This window comes from Xyrauchen texanus, chromosome 27, assembly GCF_025860055.1.
Source record: "Xyrauchen texanus isolate HMW12.3.18 chromosome 27, RBS_HiC_50CHRs, whole genome shotgun sequence".
Classification (NCBI taxonomy): Eukaryota; Metazoa; Chordata; class Actinopteri; order Cypriniformes; family Catostomidae; genus Xyrauchen; species Xyrauchen texanus.
Genome location: NC_068302.1, coordinates 30,558,169 through 30,574,397, shown reverse-complemented (window position 1 = coordinate 30,574,397; position 16,229 = coordinate 30,558,169). Strand labels below are relative to the sequence as shown.

The 16,229-nt window shown below is 38.1% G+C and overlaps 1 protein-coding gene across 1 annotated transcript in view; it reads right to left on the bottom strand.

Moving 5' to 3' along the window:
• Nucleotides 1–944: 944 nt before the first annotated feature.
• LOC127621058 (ski oncogene-like) overlaps nt 945–16,229 on the bottom strand; it is a 38,089-nt gene continuing 22,804 nt past the window's right edge. The window contains exons 2-7 of the mRNA XM_052094489.1: nt 10,688–10,807; nt 10,061–10,158; nt 8,739–9,016; nt 7,333–7,661; nt 6,920–7,150; nt 945–5,111 (exon numbers count right to left, since the gene is read on the bottom strand). Of these exons, the coding sequence (XP_051950449.1) occupies nt 4,914–5,111; nt 6,920–7,150; nt 7,333–7,661; nt 8,739–9,016; nt 10,061–10,158; nt 10,688–10,807 (1,254 nt within the window). The 3' untranslated portion in view covers nt 945–4,913. The remainder of the gene's footprint in view (nt 5,112–6,919; nt 7,151–7,332; nt 7,662–8,738; nt 9,017–10,060; nt 10,159–10,687; nt 10,808–16,229) is intronic.

The following is a 16,229-nucleotide window of genomic DNA, read 5'->3' as shown; positions in this document are numbered from 1 at the left end:
TTCTTGATCGCCGCCATAGTTTACCCAACTATGACGACTTCCGCTTTGCAAATGTGGAAGTGTGAAAGAGTCCATATTATTACAAATGTGGGTATGTAGTTCTCAGGCTTTTCTTTAGAAAGGAAAATAGGAGGTGGACCTTTGTGTGTAAAACTTATAGTTGACTGTTTGCATGTGTGGGTGGGTGTGAGTTATTTATGTACATCATTAATCTGTCCCTTGGCCCAGGAGCATCTGGACTGAGAGAAGAAGAACCAATAATCCAAATCCATGCTTGTGGTCATTCCCCTGAGAGATTAAAGGAACTACATTTCCCATAACATCACTCAGTCTTCATCAGAATCCAGTCTGTCAGCCTAGATGTCCAGTCACACACAGGATCAACTGGAATTGGCAGATGCTCTTCCCCATGGTACACTGATTCAATAATGCCATCATAGTTCGGTGACATGTTGTAAAAACAGTGTTTCTCCCAGATGTCTGATAGCACAATTTTTCATTCCAACAAGAAACAACTGCCTAGTCAAAATGACTGTCTAGTCATTTAGTCTCTTCTTATAAGAAGCAAAAAGTTGATATGTTATTTAAGCAGTAGCAGTAGGGGGAGGAATCTAGTCACCCCTAGAAAGTAGATTTAAGTTCATGTTTGATGTGTCTCTAGAATTATTAATCAGTGTGCTCCATTGATTGCTTAAGCAAACTGTTTTGTCACCATTGAAAGCAAAAGCTCTGTTTCAGGTGGTCATTTCACCTGTTAATGAGAAGCAACATGAACTAGCAGGATTAAAACATCAAATTAAGCAAAAAGTAAAGAGTTAAAAGACTGCAAATATTTACAAATATAATTTCAATAATGCAAATATATATATATACACAATTTTGTTTTATTTGTATGCTGTTCAACTGAGACTGAAGACAAACAAACGCAACAAAAGAGATCTGGACAAACAACTTTATTTTTGATTATGGGTCTATACACTGTACATCCTGACATTGCAGTATATAAGCCAAACTACTCTCAACTCTAATCTCATAGAGCTCTCTATCTTACATTATAGTCCATGTGAAGGGAGAGGGACCAGTCTAAGAGGGAGATATTGGCCAGATCAAACTGTATAAGCGGCATCAGTAGAAGAAGAAAGCATACATTAATCTCTTACATAAAAATAATTTCAAGAGTTGCAAAGTTTATAGTATATTGTTATAGCAGCAGTGAAGGGCAAAGAAGATATATCGGTATGGAAAACAAAGAAACAAATTGTTAAAACAAGTACGAAAGTATGTGGATGTCTGATTCAACCCGAATTTATGTATTTGATATTCAGTTGAACATAACAAAACTATTGATAGCTGGAAAAAAAGGCATTTACCATAAAGATTCTACTGAAAATCGTTATCATTTTTTGTAGCCCAAAAATAAAAAAAGGACTGACTATGCTTGCGTTGGGATTACAACCTTTGAAATTCTTTTTAAAAACACAACTAAAATATAACAACTATCATGTAAGGTTTTTCTCATTCTGAAAACAAAAACAAAAAACAAACACAATATACATTTATGATAAATTTTTTGTAAAATGTAAACAGCAATTTACATAGATGAGTTTGTAATTTTATCGTCCGACTGGCTAATCCTGTTCATTAATAAGTGATGTTATGTCATTATTGCTGTGTTGTAGCATTATTTGTTAGCAAAAATGGCAGTTTTAGAAAAAGAAATCCACATTTTTAGTATTATATGTAAGAAAGGAGCCTTTCTGATCAATGTCTCCCTTTTTCATAGAAAACCATGAACAATGTAAATGACACATTTCAATTTGCATTTAAAACAAACTACAAAACAACCTCATCTGAAAGAATTCGTTTTTATGTGTTTTTTTATTCATTTTTTTTTTGGTCTGAAAAAAATGCAGTCTCTTGCTACTGTTGTTTAACACACTGAGTGTCTTTTTTAGACCACTGTTTAATATCTTTGCCATATCCTGCATTGAACAGGTCAGGATATCACATCATTTCAAAGGCTCTTTTTACATCTATAACAAAAGTAACCTCTTAAATATATTCTGTTTATTCCTTAAAAACAGAGAAAGAAAAGAGTGTATTTATTCTGTTGTACATTTAAAAGCTATCTTAGTATAAGATTTAAATTCTGTACCAGTGGCAATTGGAGCATTACATTTTGCTATGCATTTCTCTTTTATTTATTAATTTTTGAAGAAAACATTAAAGGAATACTGACAAAATGCCATTAAAACCTATCAAATAAGTTGCAGCTTGCTCTTAAGCAATGATAGTTCATTCTCAAGTTCATTCTGGCAAAATGGGGTGAGCCAAAAAGCACAAAAAATGCACCAGAGTGCACCCCACATGAGAGTGCAAATGGGACGTCCCGCTCTTGTCAGCTCACTGCTGTCTGAACCATTGTTCCTCTTCTGGAACCCCAAGGGGCCAAAGACAGGCACTTGAGGGTCTCCAGCATTGCATATGCACATAAGTTCTATATTTAGCCCAAGAGTAATGGCGTTCATGAGTGTATGTTTGCATGTGTGATTGTTAAGAGCTGTTATCGTGAAATTTATTGTTGAGAGGGTTTTGCTTTCCTTTGTAATTAATAAAAAAAAGAAGATTAAAATCGCTGTATATTGCATTACACAAAAAATTACATATACAGTTTTAATGCCCAGTAATGAATATATGAATGGCAGACTTTATCTTTTTCTTTAAATTCCATGCATATGAAAGAAATTACATAAGCTTGCTATTGAAAGAAGGAACATAAGACAAGCAATAAAATATTCACACAATCTGAAAAAAACATCTGTTATAACATCAACAAGAACAACAAAATGAAAAGAGCCAAAACGTTACATACATTCTGATTGCATTGTACCCAATGTATATAAATCACTTATAAAATATATGTATTTTCAACAAAATCTATTTCTGCTATGTTTGAGAGCATTTAAAGATGCATTATTAAACCATCTAAACTTTCATTCATCCATTCTTTTCTGGTTTGTACACAGTAATACGCTCTTGCTCACAGCAAACATATTTTAGCCAAGTGGAGCACCTGCATTGTTATTTAAAATCCCTTTACCCATGCTGGACATACATGTGTCTGATTCCTATTCGTTCCGAACGATTTTATATTTGATTCTGAACCGTTCAAAACACGTAGGTATCTAGAAGAGTAACAATAACACTTTAGCAATGATTATAATCATATTTCGTTAGCTATGATACATTTTTAGTTAAAGTCGGATTAAGGGGACAGTTCTGTGTGTGCTGTCCACATCTGAGCAAGCAAGCATGTAGATCCTTTTTCAATTCTTGCGGGTTTATTTATTTACAATAGTTTATCTTAAACACATGATTACATTGCATTTATTAAAACTGCATATAATTCATAAAAATGTTTATTCCAACTTTATACTTAGGAATACTAAACTCTCTGAGATAAATGCGTGGGAGAGTGTGGGAGCATAATGCGTTTAGACAGTATTTTGTAATGACAAAGTGCGATTCATTATTGTAAAGTAAAAAACAAAGTGAAAACAAAACAAAAGAAAAGAGAAACATTTCCATATTTACATATTATAATTTACTTAAAAGAACTATTTGTAGTTCTTGATCACATGACACCTCCTGCCCTAGAAGCCATAGACAGTGTGTGTATATATATATATATATATATATATATATATATATATATATATATATATATATATATATATATATATATCATTATTATTAGTTTTTTTTTTGCCTTTATTTTATCCATGATCGTGAGCCGGGCCAATTCTCATCACATAAGCCCACAGATAAGCACTGTATGAGTGTGTTTGTAAGTGTTTGAGCTGTGGTCATAGCAAGAACAAACCCAAACCCTCACAACCCTTACAGAGCCACAAACCGCCAATGCCACACAGACACCAAACTCATTAAATGACCCACAACGCACACAAACAGTAACATCAAGCATGTGTTTATGTTTGGGTGTGCACGTGTGTTAATGTGTGTGGTGTATCTGTCTTGTCTTGTGTACACACACACACTATATCTTGTGAGGGGGAGAATTTTTTGCCATTTAAAGAAAGTGCTCATGGCTTGATCATAACACTTACTTTAATAAAAAATATCTCTCCCCGAGAAATTACTCCTTGGCCCTTCAGCATTCTCCTACCCAGTATTTCTCTTACATATATAAGTGTGTGGTTTTGTGTAACTATTTGTCTCCATATCAAACAATGGCTTCTTTAACCAGCATGACATAAGATAGAATTCTTTTTCTTTTTCTTGACTTGTAAAAGAAGAGAAATTTGAGGCTCTGATAGTTTGCAGAAGAAAGGTTTTGTTAAGTTTCATACACACTCACTATGAAGTCTCTTAAATAGCTTATTACAAAGTTAATTTTCTTTATTGTACTTCCCCAAGGTGAGTGAGGGGACAAAAGGAAACAGGAATTTCAGATGGGATGACAAGTCCTTTTCTCTCAGACAACAATATAGGGCAGACAGCATCCTTTAAAGGTATCTTAAAAATTGCTCTGTAAAATTTTTAATCGCTATCACCAATTTATGGAACTGTCATAGAAAAGTCTTTGCTTTAAAACATATTCAGTTTTAGGCACAGTTAGCATTTGTGCTATTGGATTCTTCCTTTCCTAATCGACTTTTTGCATTTTATCCTTGTTATTTTCGATTGGAGTCAAGATGCATTTCAGTGCTCTTAATGCAACACATTTTTTATGTGTTAAGTTCAGGATACCTCCGATTGGCTCCAATTTTGTGCTGGCTTGGAGCAGATGGGTGGTGCTCACCCGCATGCTGGTTGACGTGATTGGGCGGTAGGTGCTGTCGATCAGGGTGGTGTTGATGTGGATTGGGTGGGGTCAAGACATAAAGACAAGGTTATTTGTTGGAGTCTTTGGCAGGTGGGAGTGCTGATTCTGTGCCATTCTTGCCGGAGCTTTTAGGCCAGAGTTGTACCTGTAGCTCCTTTACCACTCTTTCCAGGTGCTCCCGTGCATCCCGTTCCTGCATCAGATCGGCTCTCAGCTGCTCTCGGTCGGTTTCTGCATGCTGCAGCTTAACCTGCAGGTCCTCAATCTGAAAAGATAGTATTAAGATGAGTTCCCAGAAATAAGCTACTTTTTAGCGGTGTATAGCATGACAAAACACTATATCGTTGTCTTTTGTCACATTTTATTGCACTCACAGATTTGCCAGCGAACAAGCTAGGACAAGTTGGAAAGTGTGATTCTTCATTTTGTTATCGTTCGAAAAATTATTCACTAATTCATTTTGACATTCTATATCTTTTTTTTTATTTTTATAGTGAAATATTTAGCTAAATGCTGCAGTTCATCACTATGACTTTGACTCATTTATATAAATTACACTGTTTTCTAGTTTTATTAGTGGTATTTAATGTACCAGTAAATGGATAAGTTCAACTTTAATGCTGTCACCCTATTTTAGATCCTCATTGTTTCTGTGCCAGATAAACTCTGCTCTGTTGTAAATATAAAGGAAATAATCTGATACTGATAGTAATACAGTACATTTATTAAGATATCCTCCATTAACGTCAATGTAGTTTGATTATTCTGCACCAAATTTTTTCCAAATGTAGTTTAAACTAATGTACTGTGTTTAATAGAAGTTAAGCTCAATCGACAGCATTTGTGGCATAGTGTTGATTACCACAAAAAATAATTGTCCCATGTTTATTTATAATAAGCATAAATTGCAGTTACAATAAAAATGAAAGGGGCCAGTTCATAAACATTAAAATACACTGCTTTAAACATTAAAATACACTGCTTCAAAAGTCTGGCCACAAGACGTAAACATCACATGATTTCATTTAAAACATGAATTTATTTAAACAATAACATAAATATAGTGTGATAAAAATCACTTGCTAAACTTATCTGTATAAAGTGATATCAATACTGGGATTACAGGGTTTACCGATAACTAAGTAGATATATTAGATATAATTTAGCACAGATAAGTTTAGTACGTGATTTTATCCCACTAAAATGATCCCATCATCAAAAGTATCATTTTTACGTCTTAGGGTTAGGGTTAGGGTTAGGGTTACTTTTTAAAAAGTGTGTATTTTAAGATTTATAGACTGGCCCCATTCCATTGTAGGTTTTTTTTTTTTTTTTTTAATGAGCTGAGGGATCTAATATATATATATATATATATATATATATATATATATATATATATATATATATATATATATATATATATATTTGTAATCAACATTATGCCACAAATGCTGTTGATTGAGCTTAATTCTTATTGAACCTGGAACGTTCCTTTAATTACTTTTCATTGAGTAGCTTGTTGTTTGTGAAGCTACTGTTTCAAAGTAGCTTCTCTAGCACTGATACACCCACACACACACACACACACACACACACACACACACACACACACACACGCAGCCAGACAAACATCTCAGTGTCATATCTATTTTCTTGTTTAGTCTGAAGCACACGTCCCTGGCAGGAAGTAACCCTATTTCCTTCTGAGAAATGAAACGTATCTCACATGAGACTTGCAGGGCCACACCCAGTCTGAGGGTTCTGTTAAATGTGTGTTGTTGTGGGTGGTGTATCATGTTACATGTGTGTAAACATACTTTTGATAAATCATTAAATATTCATTTGTTTATCCAAATCCACTTCCATAACATTTCTAGGACAGGAACAATCACTTTCTCTGCAGCAACCTGGGCTAAGTGCCTTGCTCAAGGGCATAATTGTGGCATATTAATCACATATTCAAGGGTTTGAACCTACAATCTTACAGTTACCATCCCAGATCTTTAGGCACAAAGCTACACCACCCATTCACATAGTGAATAAGCATGTATCTGGATATGTTTGTGAACTAACCTGAGCGGAGTACTTGGCTCGCAGGCGGCCAGCTTCACAGCCCTTGTCGCACACTCGCAGCTGTCTGGCCAGCTCAACTTCTCTCTTCAGCCGTATACGTGACTCGTTGGCCTCCCTCATCTTCCTCTCGCATTCGGCACGCAGACGTTCAATCTCCTTCCGCAGGTTTCTCTTTGCCTCGGTCGCCTCACGTAGCTTCTCTTTCTTAGCAACACGTAAAAACTCCAGCTCCTGTGGAGGGCAAGAGAACTGATAATTCCTCACTCTGTTTTTTAGATTTCATTAATTTCCATTACTTTTCCAGGCCTGGAAAACATACATTTAGAAATCCCTCACATTTCCAGGTTTCCATGACTGTGAGAACCATGAAAAACACATAATGCAAGACAGAATGTATGTATCTCTGTGTGTACCTGCTGGAGGCTCCGTTTGGCCTGCAGGGTGGATCCGAGCTTCTCTTCCTGTTTAACCCTCATCTTCACTACCTCATGCAGAAACTTCTCCTTTGACTCTTTTGAGTCCAGGCCGCTGTCCAGTGCCTGTCTTAGCATCTCCAGCTCTGACTCCAGGTTCATCATGGCGTGTCCCTCCCCACCAGACACCAGTGGGACTTCAGGGGCCCCACTGGCTGGCGTCAGCATTGCTGATATGGGGGCACCAGGGCCAGAGGGAGAGCTCAAGTCTTTAGCAGAGCTCGAGGATGTAAAAGATGGGGAGGAGAGGGAGGAAAATGATGATGTTACTGAAAAGAGAGGGAAGAGACAAAAGAGTCAACGGCTATTTAAGGTTTTGAATGTAGGAACAGAGTACGTAGACTTTACTATATCTACTATAGGTATTTGTACCGATATCTGTGATATTGGCCTTGATAGTACTTGGTTTTGGATCAAGATTAAAAAAAAAGCAATATTGCACATCCCTGGCAATACGATCACTCTATTTCCCCCTCCTATTCTTTTCTCTGTTTTAAAATATGCACTTAAAGGATGGGAAACAAACCCCTCATTCATTTTTTTGCCACATTCCAACAAGCTTTTACAGTTTTAATCCACCTCTCTCCAGAGGGCTCAAGGTTGACTCAAAATGAACAGAGTGCAAAATGAAGTGTGAATGAAATCTTAATGTATTTAAATGAGGCCTTCTGTTTCACAACACAGAGTCATAATCAGGTGTTTCAGTTCCCTCTATAGTATAACTATAGTTCCCTCAGATAAGTCGAAGGAATGTTCCAGTTTCATGAAAAGCCTTATCAACCACATCTGTAGCATACAATTGATTTCCACAGCTTATTATTTAGTCTTATTCCTCAGTTTGTGAAAACAAGCATAAAATGGCACATGTAATACATGTACAATCTCAGAGGTTTGAAAGCAGAAATGTGCAGTTTATATTTTTTGTTAAAGTGCTTATATTAGTTAGAGAATGTATGTTATTTGAACAGTGAAGTTGTCTAAATTGTCCTTTTAGCGGTAGGACTACTAATCTACTCGGATGAATTTATGGTTATGCGCTACTGGCATACAGAGTGTATTATTCCTCTATGTAAACAGTCCCATTCTGGTATCCTTGATGTGAAAGTTCAGTGTGTATTTTTACATTAATTCCAGTGCAATGCCTTGCCCCTTAGACCTACATTTTTTCCCTTTTGAACAGGGGTGAGGGAAACTTACAATTATTTTCTGTGTTAATCAACAGCATGCACAAATGCTTTTGTTAAAGCTTTGAAAGGTAGGTCACAAAAAATGACAAGAGGGTGAGTAAATGGCAGAACTTCCATTTTAAGGTAAACAATCTTGTTCTCAACAATCGCTTTGCTCACATTCTTCACGGCTGTCCACTTCCACCTCCACATCCGATTCCCGCTCCTCCTGAGGGAGCTGCAAGGGCTTGCTGGCTGTGGACGAGGGACATTGCTGTGGGCTAGGGTTCGTCTCTCCAGTCAGCTTCCTCTTCCTCCCATGGCTGGCACCTTCGCTTTCTGCCCCTTTTGGGTGTGAGGTGCTGGGGGCAGAAGGAGATGCCTGTCCCATTTTCTGGAGAGGTGTCAGAGCTACATTGGGGGCCACGGCACTCTCCAGACTTTTGTAGTTGTAGAAGCTATGGGAAATGATGTTGAGAGAGTGAGCAGACCATTTTACGTGACCATTCACAAATGACACACAGATATATTAGAGCAAATAGGCATGGAATGTTGAATTGCTGTACTTGTGTAACGGTGTTACCTAACATCTATAAGACTATGGGTGATATAGAAGTGAATAATTCAAACCAAATGGCAGGATGACAGAAAAAAACCATCACTTCAGCCCAAAAACAAAGGGTGGGGAGAGAACAACGACAGTTTCAAGCGGTTTCAGAGAAACCGACGAGCTGGGCCTTGAAGCGGTGACGCACCCAAACCCTTTCCAGTTATGATGGCATAGTTTAAACCACATATATCTAAGCAAACAATGGCCAACAAGCCTGCATCATGATGCTCTGTACTGAAGAGCATCCAAACCTTTTGCTGAACCGCTTTAGACAAACCACACCCAAGCATGAGTAACAAGCTGGTATTGTGCATACTTTCACTTTTACACAACTTAACATTTATACATCCTGACTTAAGGTTACTGTTACAATCTTTGTGTGCTATATCATATTTTAGAAGTTAATAGCTGCACAACTGTTGAAAGAAAGCAAAATAACTCTCTAAAGAAAACATACAATAATTCTTTGATTTAGTAATTAGTTTCAACTTATTTAACTTCTGTTGGTGCTGTTTATGTAAGTGGACAAGTATACTGTTTAGTCGTCATTATAAAAATATATTTGACCTATAGTCACCTGTCAGACTCGTATATTGAAAAACAATATATAATTTTCATTGTTATTGTTTAATTGTCATATAACATGCTAGGAAAACATATTTAGGTTAGTTTTAAAAATGTTGCGGGCTACATCATCCTTCGTAACTGGTAATGGTTGCACAATCGTTGAAATAATTATGTAAAATAACTTATATGTCGAATATCTAAAGAAAATAAATGTTTAAGTCTATTATCTTGCAGTGTGTTGATGTTTTCAGCTGATGTAAGCAAATTATGTTGTCAATGACTTCTGAACACTGTCTGTGGCATTAATATCGTTATTATCATTTACCTGTCACGTAACATGTTCGCATGTCTGCTAGCTCCCTCCTTGTCATTTACAGAGATGTTCGGAGACCATGGCCTGAATGCAGAGGGTCTCTGCCTGGGCTGGATACAGTTGATCCCATGAAGCAAAATAAATAGTTGTTAGGTGAGGTCTTTAAGCATCACAATGACACATGCATGTTCTTTAAAAAGACCAGATGAACCATTTTTGTTGTACACAGAGAACACAGGCCACTTGAACTGAAGGCATGAAAGATATTATTTTATGAAATGCTTGCTGAAAGTCCCGCTTGAAGAATGACCAAGCAGTACGAGTACTTTGAGGTTGTGGGGTATGTTTGAAATCAGAGAAGCTAGCCTATTTCCAGGCTCTCTTCATTTTAGGAGAATTGATTTAAAAAATAAAAAAAAAATCATCAGTTATTTTGGGTTGAGATCTCATTTCAGAAGAACCCGATTCTCTGTGTTGGCAAGAAAACAGATGCTTGGCTCCAAAAATCATCGTAAAATTGGCCAAATTCCACATAGGCTTTTGTATTATTAATCCTTAAATAAAATAGAATAAACTGAACTCCGTACTCTCGTACAACTAATCACTTGTATCATATGAAAAAATAAAATGCTTTGTAACCTTATTGGCTGATGCAGACAGGGACCGTAGCCAGTCAGGTTGCTTGTCTTTGTCTCCTGAGGGCAACTGTGCTGGAAAGTCATTGTGTTTGGACTTCTTGGCAGGAATGAGATCAGACGCCTAGAGAGAGAGGAACAGAAATTGAAAGAGAGCGAAAGGATGAGTGTTGCTCTCAATAGGAAGAAACTTTATCAGCAATGCACATGAACTCATTACCATTCAAGGCTGATTTGTTACATTTCATGTTTTTGTGGTTTAAAATTGCAGCTTCAGTTCAGTACACATTGTGCTGCCCAGTCGGGTGTTCTCATAGCCTACAACCCTCCGCATATTACAGTACAGTAATAGCAGAATCGATGCAAGCAGTTGGCCACAATGAGAGTTGAGCCAGAGGGCATCTATCACCTTAAACAGAACCAAGAACCATAAGACACAGGTGCAAAGGAAAGGTATCTGATGGCTCAAACTGCGAACATTAAATTTAGTATGAGTGTTGACAGTGTGTGAGACCATGTGCATGTGTATGCCTGAGGAAATGCCCAATGTATTGTTTAAATGCTTAATATGTTGACAGTGCCATCTGCTTTTATGTTGCCACGTGAGCAAGCAAGAACACACATACAAGTACATGTACTCAATAATACACGTCGAGGCAGTATTCGTTTTGCTCAGTCACTAATGGTTGTGAGATTACCTCACTTTTGCTGCATTCTATACTGACTGTAGTGTGCATTGTCTAAAATCCTCAAACATAAAAAGAAAAACACTGAATTTCCTTTTCTATGTACCTCCTTGCTCCAGAAACATTTCAAGGCTATTAACACAAGATGTAGAAATGTAAAGGTGGGGCAGAGTGCAATCCCAGACCCTAAAATAATGAATGACTGAAGCCTTTAAAAGTATACAGTAGTGGACAAACAGTATCACCCATTGGTTTTAAGCCATTGCTCACTTCGTCTGGAGGACTTTGAGAGCTTGTGAGAACTATTCTTGGGTGAGAAAAGCCTAACTGACAAACTGCTGCCTGTTTCACTGCAGTAATCCGGTCTAGTGCCCTAACTGGCCCAGCATGGGCTTCTGGGTAAGATGCTTCCAACTGGGTTGGATTGCGTCAAACAGATTTGACACAGTTAACCAATCATTAGCTGAGACAGATGGAACAGTCCATGCAAAAAACTATTTCCTTGCAAGTCAGTTACTGTAGACACAAGACATCTAAGGTAGCAATATTTAGGACATTTCACAGTGGTGAAAAGAAATGAATTCTGTGAAGAAATCAATTACTTCAGTCTCAGAGTGAGAAGAGAGTCATTCATGCAAAAGAACAGGCTGTGCATGGAATCAGCCCAGTGGTGCTCGCACACATAAATGATTGCATCACCTATGACCTCATTTGGCAGGCTGGTCTATTGGGTGTGGTTAATTTACAGCATCAGAGCATGATTATCTGACCCCGAATACAGCCACTTGCCACGTGCCTGTGTTTGTTCATGGATCAGACTGCTGACATAATTAAATGTACAAAAACCAAACTGGACCTACCTGTCTGAAATTTTCATTTGTTAATGGATGCCTATGTCAGAGTGCATTGCAGCTAGCAAGTTAATATAAAGGAACGTTGATGGAACGTTGTTTATAGAAACTTAATGTTTTTCTTCACCCTTGCCATGCACCATCCCCAATGTAATCATTGTATTTGCAGTGTTATCTGATGTAACGTTAACACTAGTATGTAAGTACCCTTATAAGTTTAGAACATGTGTGTTATCTCGAGAGAGAACTATGCTAACTGTGGACAGTCTGATGACTGTGGCACAGTTAGACCTTAAAGTCCACTGTTCAGGAGAGAATTGACCTCTGAATAACATCCCTGTAGCAGTTAGTTAGTAAATGGTTTAAGCTCTTCCTTATTCTGTGTCATCCAGTTGGACCCTCTAAGGTCACTCTAAACCACATCAGCCCACACCAGCAGTCTGACATTTATTGAACAGCATGTGGGGTCAGGTCACTACATCACTCCAGGCTCTCTCTCTTACTCTTGGCTTGATTCATCAGCCTGCAGGGAGGACCGCTCCCGGGTTCATTGGGAGTTGACAAGATGTGGCAAACAGATGGAAAAAGAGAACAAAATGAAAGACAGACAAGGAGAGAACAAGATGGCTAGACAAAAATGAATGAGCAAAAGAAGTGGAGAACGAGCCCTTTTTCAAAATGACATATGAAGTCAAAGAGACAACAGCATGTTCTATTTATCATTAACGGACTCCACAACAAACATTTACCAACCAGCCTATGCTCCAAAGTGTACCCTTACAAAAAAGTACTTGTATAGTACGGTAGAGTGATCTAATGGGGCTTTTCTACTGCACGGTACAACTCGACTCAACTTGACTCTCTGCTCGCTTTTTGGGGGGTTTCCACTGTGGATAGTACCTGGTACCTGATACTGTTTTAGTACCATCTCGGTCGAGGTTCCAAGCGAGCTGAGTCGATACTAAATGTGACATCAAAATCCTGCAGATCACTGATTGGTCAGGGAGAATCGTCACTATCACACGCGACATCAACCCACTAGTTTTAAAGTTAGCAACAGTGATAACAGTATCATTTGTTTACGCAAGTTTCAAATTGTGCAAAAAGAAATGGCTGCGTGCAAAACCACGCCGTGTTCAATAAACGTGGTGCAGACAGTCCACTTGTTAGCGATGAGCAAAACGAAAAAGTCTATCAGGAAGTGTCTCAGCTGTTGGCCGCACACTTAAAAACACTTAAAAGTGACTACAGAACCATCAAGGAAATGTGGAAGTGGTTCGACCAAATGGACGCCATCTAAACCATCAAGCAATGGGAGGGAGAGTGCCCTGGACTGGTGTTGATCCACGACGGAGGATGGTATGTTTTGTTATGTTAACGCTATCCTCTGCTTGAAAGCTTCACTTTATTTAGTTGACCAGCTACTGGAAGCTTGCTTCTAAAACAACAAGTCCAATTTAACTGTTACACTTGTGTAAAATCACCATGCAACAACTGATTTATGCAGCACAATGAGCTAGTAGTGGTGGTGGCGTAGTGGCTAAAGCACAGGGCTGTTAATCAGAAGGTCTCTGGTTCAAACCCCACAGCCACCACCATTGTGTCCTTGAGCAAGACACTTAACTCCAGGTTGCTCCGGGGGGATTGTCCCTGTAATAAATGCACTGTAAGTCGCTTTGGATAAAAGCGTCTGCCAAATGCATAAATGTAAAATGTAGTAGCTAACAGCTAGCAGTCGTATTATTGTTTTGGTCAGTTTGTGTCATATTTAAGATGACATCACGGCAGTAGAGGCGGCGCAACTATGATGATCAGCCTATAATCCCACCCACGTTGAGATGACACTAAACTGCAGTGGAAATGCAAGCTCCGAAAAGTAAAGTAGAGTTGAGGCGAGTTGAACCGTAACGTGCAGTGGAAAAGTGCCATAATTGTACACTGACGTGTTAATGAAAATCATGAACAATTATATTTATGTGGTACTCCAAGGTACCTTCAAGGATACAGTGGTACTATCATGGTACATGTAAAAAATGGCAGTACCATAGTACAATGTGAAAACATGGTAGTACTATAGTAGAGTGTCTAAAAACATGGTTGTTCAATGGTACATGTCCAAAAACATGGTAGTTCTATGATACATGTCAACAAACATGGTAGTACCATGCTACAGTGTCCAATAACCATGGTAATACCATGGTAGAGAGACCAAAAACAATAGCAGCATCATGGTACATGTCCAAAAATATGCTACTACCATGATACTTGGTTGTACAATGGTTCAAAACATGGTTGTACCATGGAACATATCCAAAAACCATCATAGTCCTATGGTACATATACAAAACATTTCCAAAAAAACATGGTAGTACCATGGTACAGTGTTCAAAAACCATGGAAGTACCATGGTACATGTCCAAATAACTAATAACCTTGGTAGTCCTATGGTATACGTCCAAATATCCATGGTTGTGCCATGGTACAGTGTCCCAATAACTTTGTAGTACAATGGTACTTTTGGTACTTTAAGTGTAGACCCAGAGGGCTGATGTCAGAATTTGGGAGAGGGCAAGAGAAAGAGATGCTGTATCTTTTAACATTTCTAAAGGTTATTCTAGTTCCTTTTTCCAAGTCTGAGTTTGTCTATCAGTGTCTCTATCTATCAGGTCTGTCTTTTTCACGTTCATTGCTTCCTCTTTCCTTCATCTGATGGGTGGTAAAGGGGCCTTTTAAATTTCTCCCCAGGTTCCATTCTTAAATGAAACAATGTGCTGAGGGTGCATATTATTACATATTTTGTATATGTATTACATTAGCAGACTGTGCAGTATGTGTTTTTGTAAGTATGTGACAAAAAGGACGCTACGGACAGTCATCCAAAGCACCGTGAGACAGGCAGACAGGAAATCACACATAGTAGTACTATGGTACAGTGTCTAAAAAACATGGTTGTACTATGATGCATGTCCAAATACATGGTACTACCATGATACATGTCCAAAAGCATGCTACTACCATGATACTTGTCCAAAAACATGGTTGTACCATGGAACATGTCCAAAAACCATTGTAGTTCTATGGTACATATACAAAAACCATGGTACATTGTCCTGAAAACCATGGTACATGTCCAAATACATGGTAGTACCATGATACATGTCCAAAAACATGGTAGTACCATGCTACAGTATCCAGAAACCATGGTAGTACCATGGCACAGTCACAGTGTCCAAAAACAATAGTAGTACCATGTCACAGTGTCCCAAATAAAATGGTAGTACCATGGTACATGTCCAAAACACTTGGTACTACTATGGTAGACATGGTCAATGTCTAAAAAAACATAGTAGTACCATGGTACATATCCATAAACATGGTAGTACCATGGAATAGTGTACAAAACCACAGTTATACCATGTACAGGTCTTTTTCACATTCATTGCTTCCTCTTTCCTTCATCTGATGGGTGCTAAAGGGGCCCTTTAAATTTCTCCCCAGGTTCCATTCTTAAATTAAACAATGAACTGAGGGTGCATATTATTACATATTTTGTATATTTATTCCATTAGCAGCCTGTGCAGCATGTGTGTTTGTATGTATGTGACAAAAAGGTTGCTGCAGACAGTCATCCAAAGCAATGTGAGACTGGCAGACAGGAAATCACACCTCTCAATTAGCAGGACCAAGCAGCATGCGAGAGACATACTTAGACATGAGCTCAGTTCTGAAACACACAAATATATAATTTCTCTGTCTTTTTTGTCTTTCTGAGGAATCTCACACCTCTCTTGTCATGCTATCTTTGGCATGGGTAGACCGTATAGATGCTTTAAAAGTAAGGGTTGACTAAACATGACACACACACACACACCAAAAAAAGGAGTGTACAGCACGGACAAGTTTCTGCAAAGCTGTTTGGAACTGCAGGGTGGGGTGAACTGTTAATACACACACACACACACACACACACACACACACACACACACACACACTCAAACTTTGCTTTGCA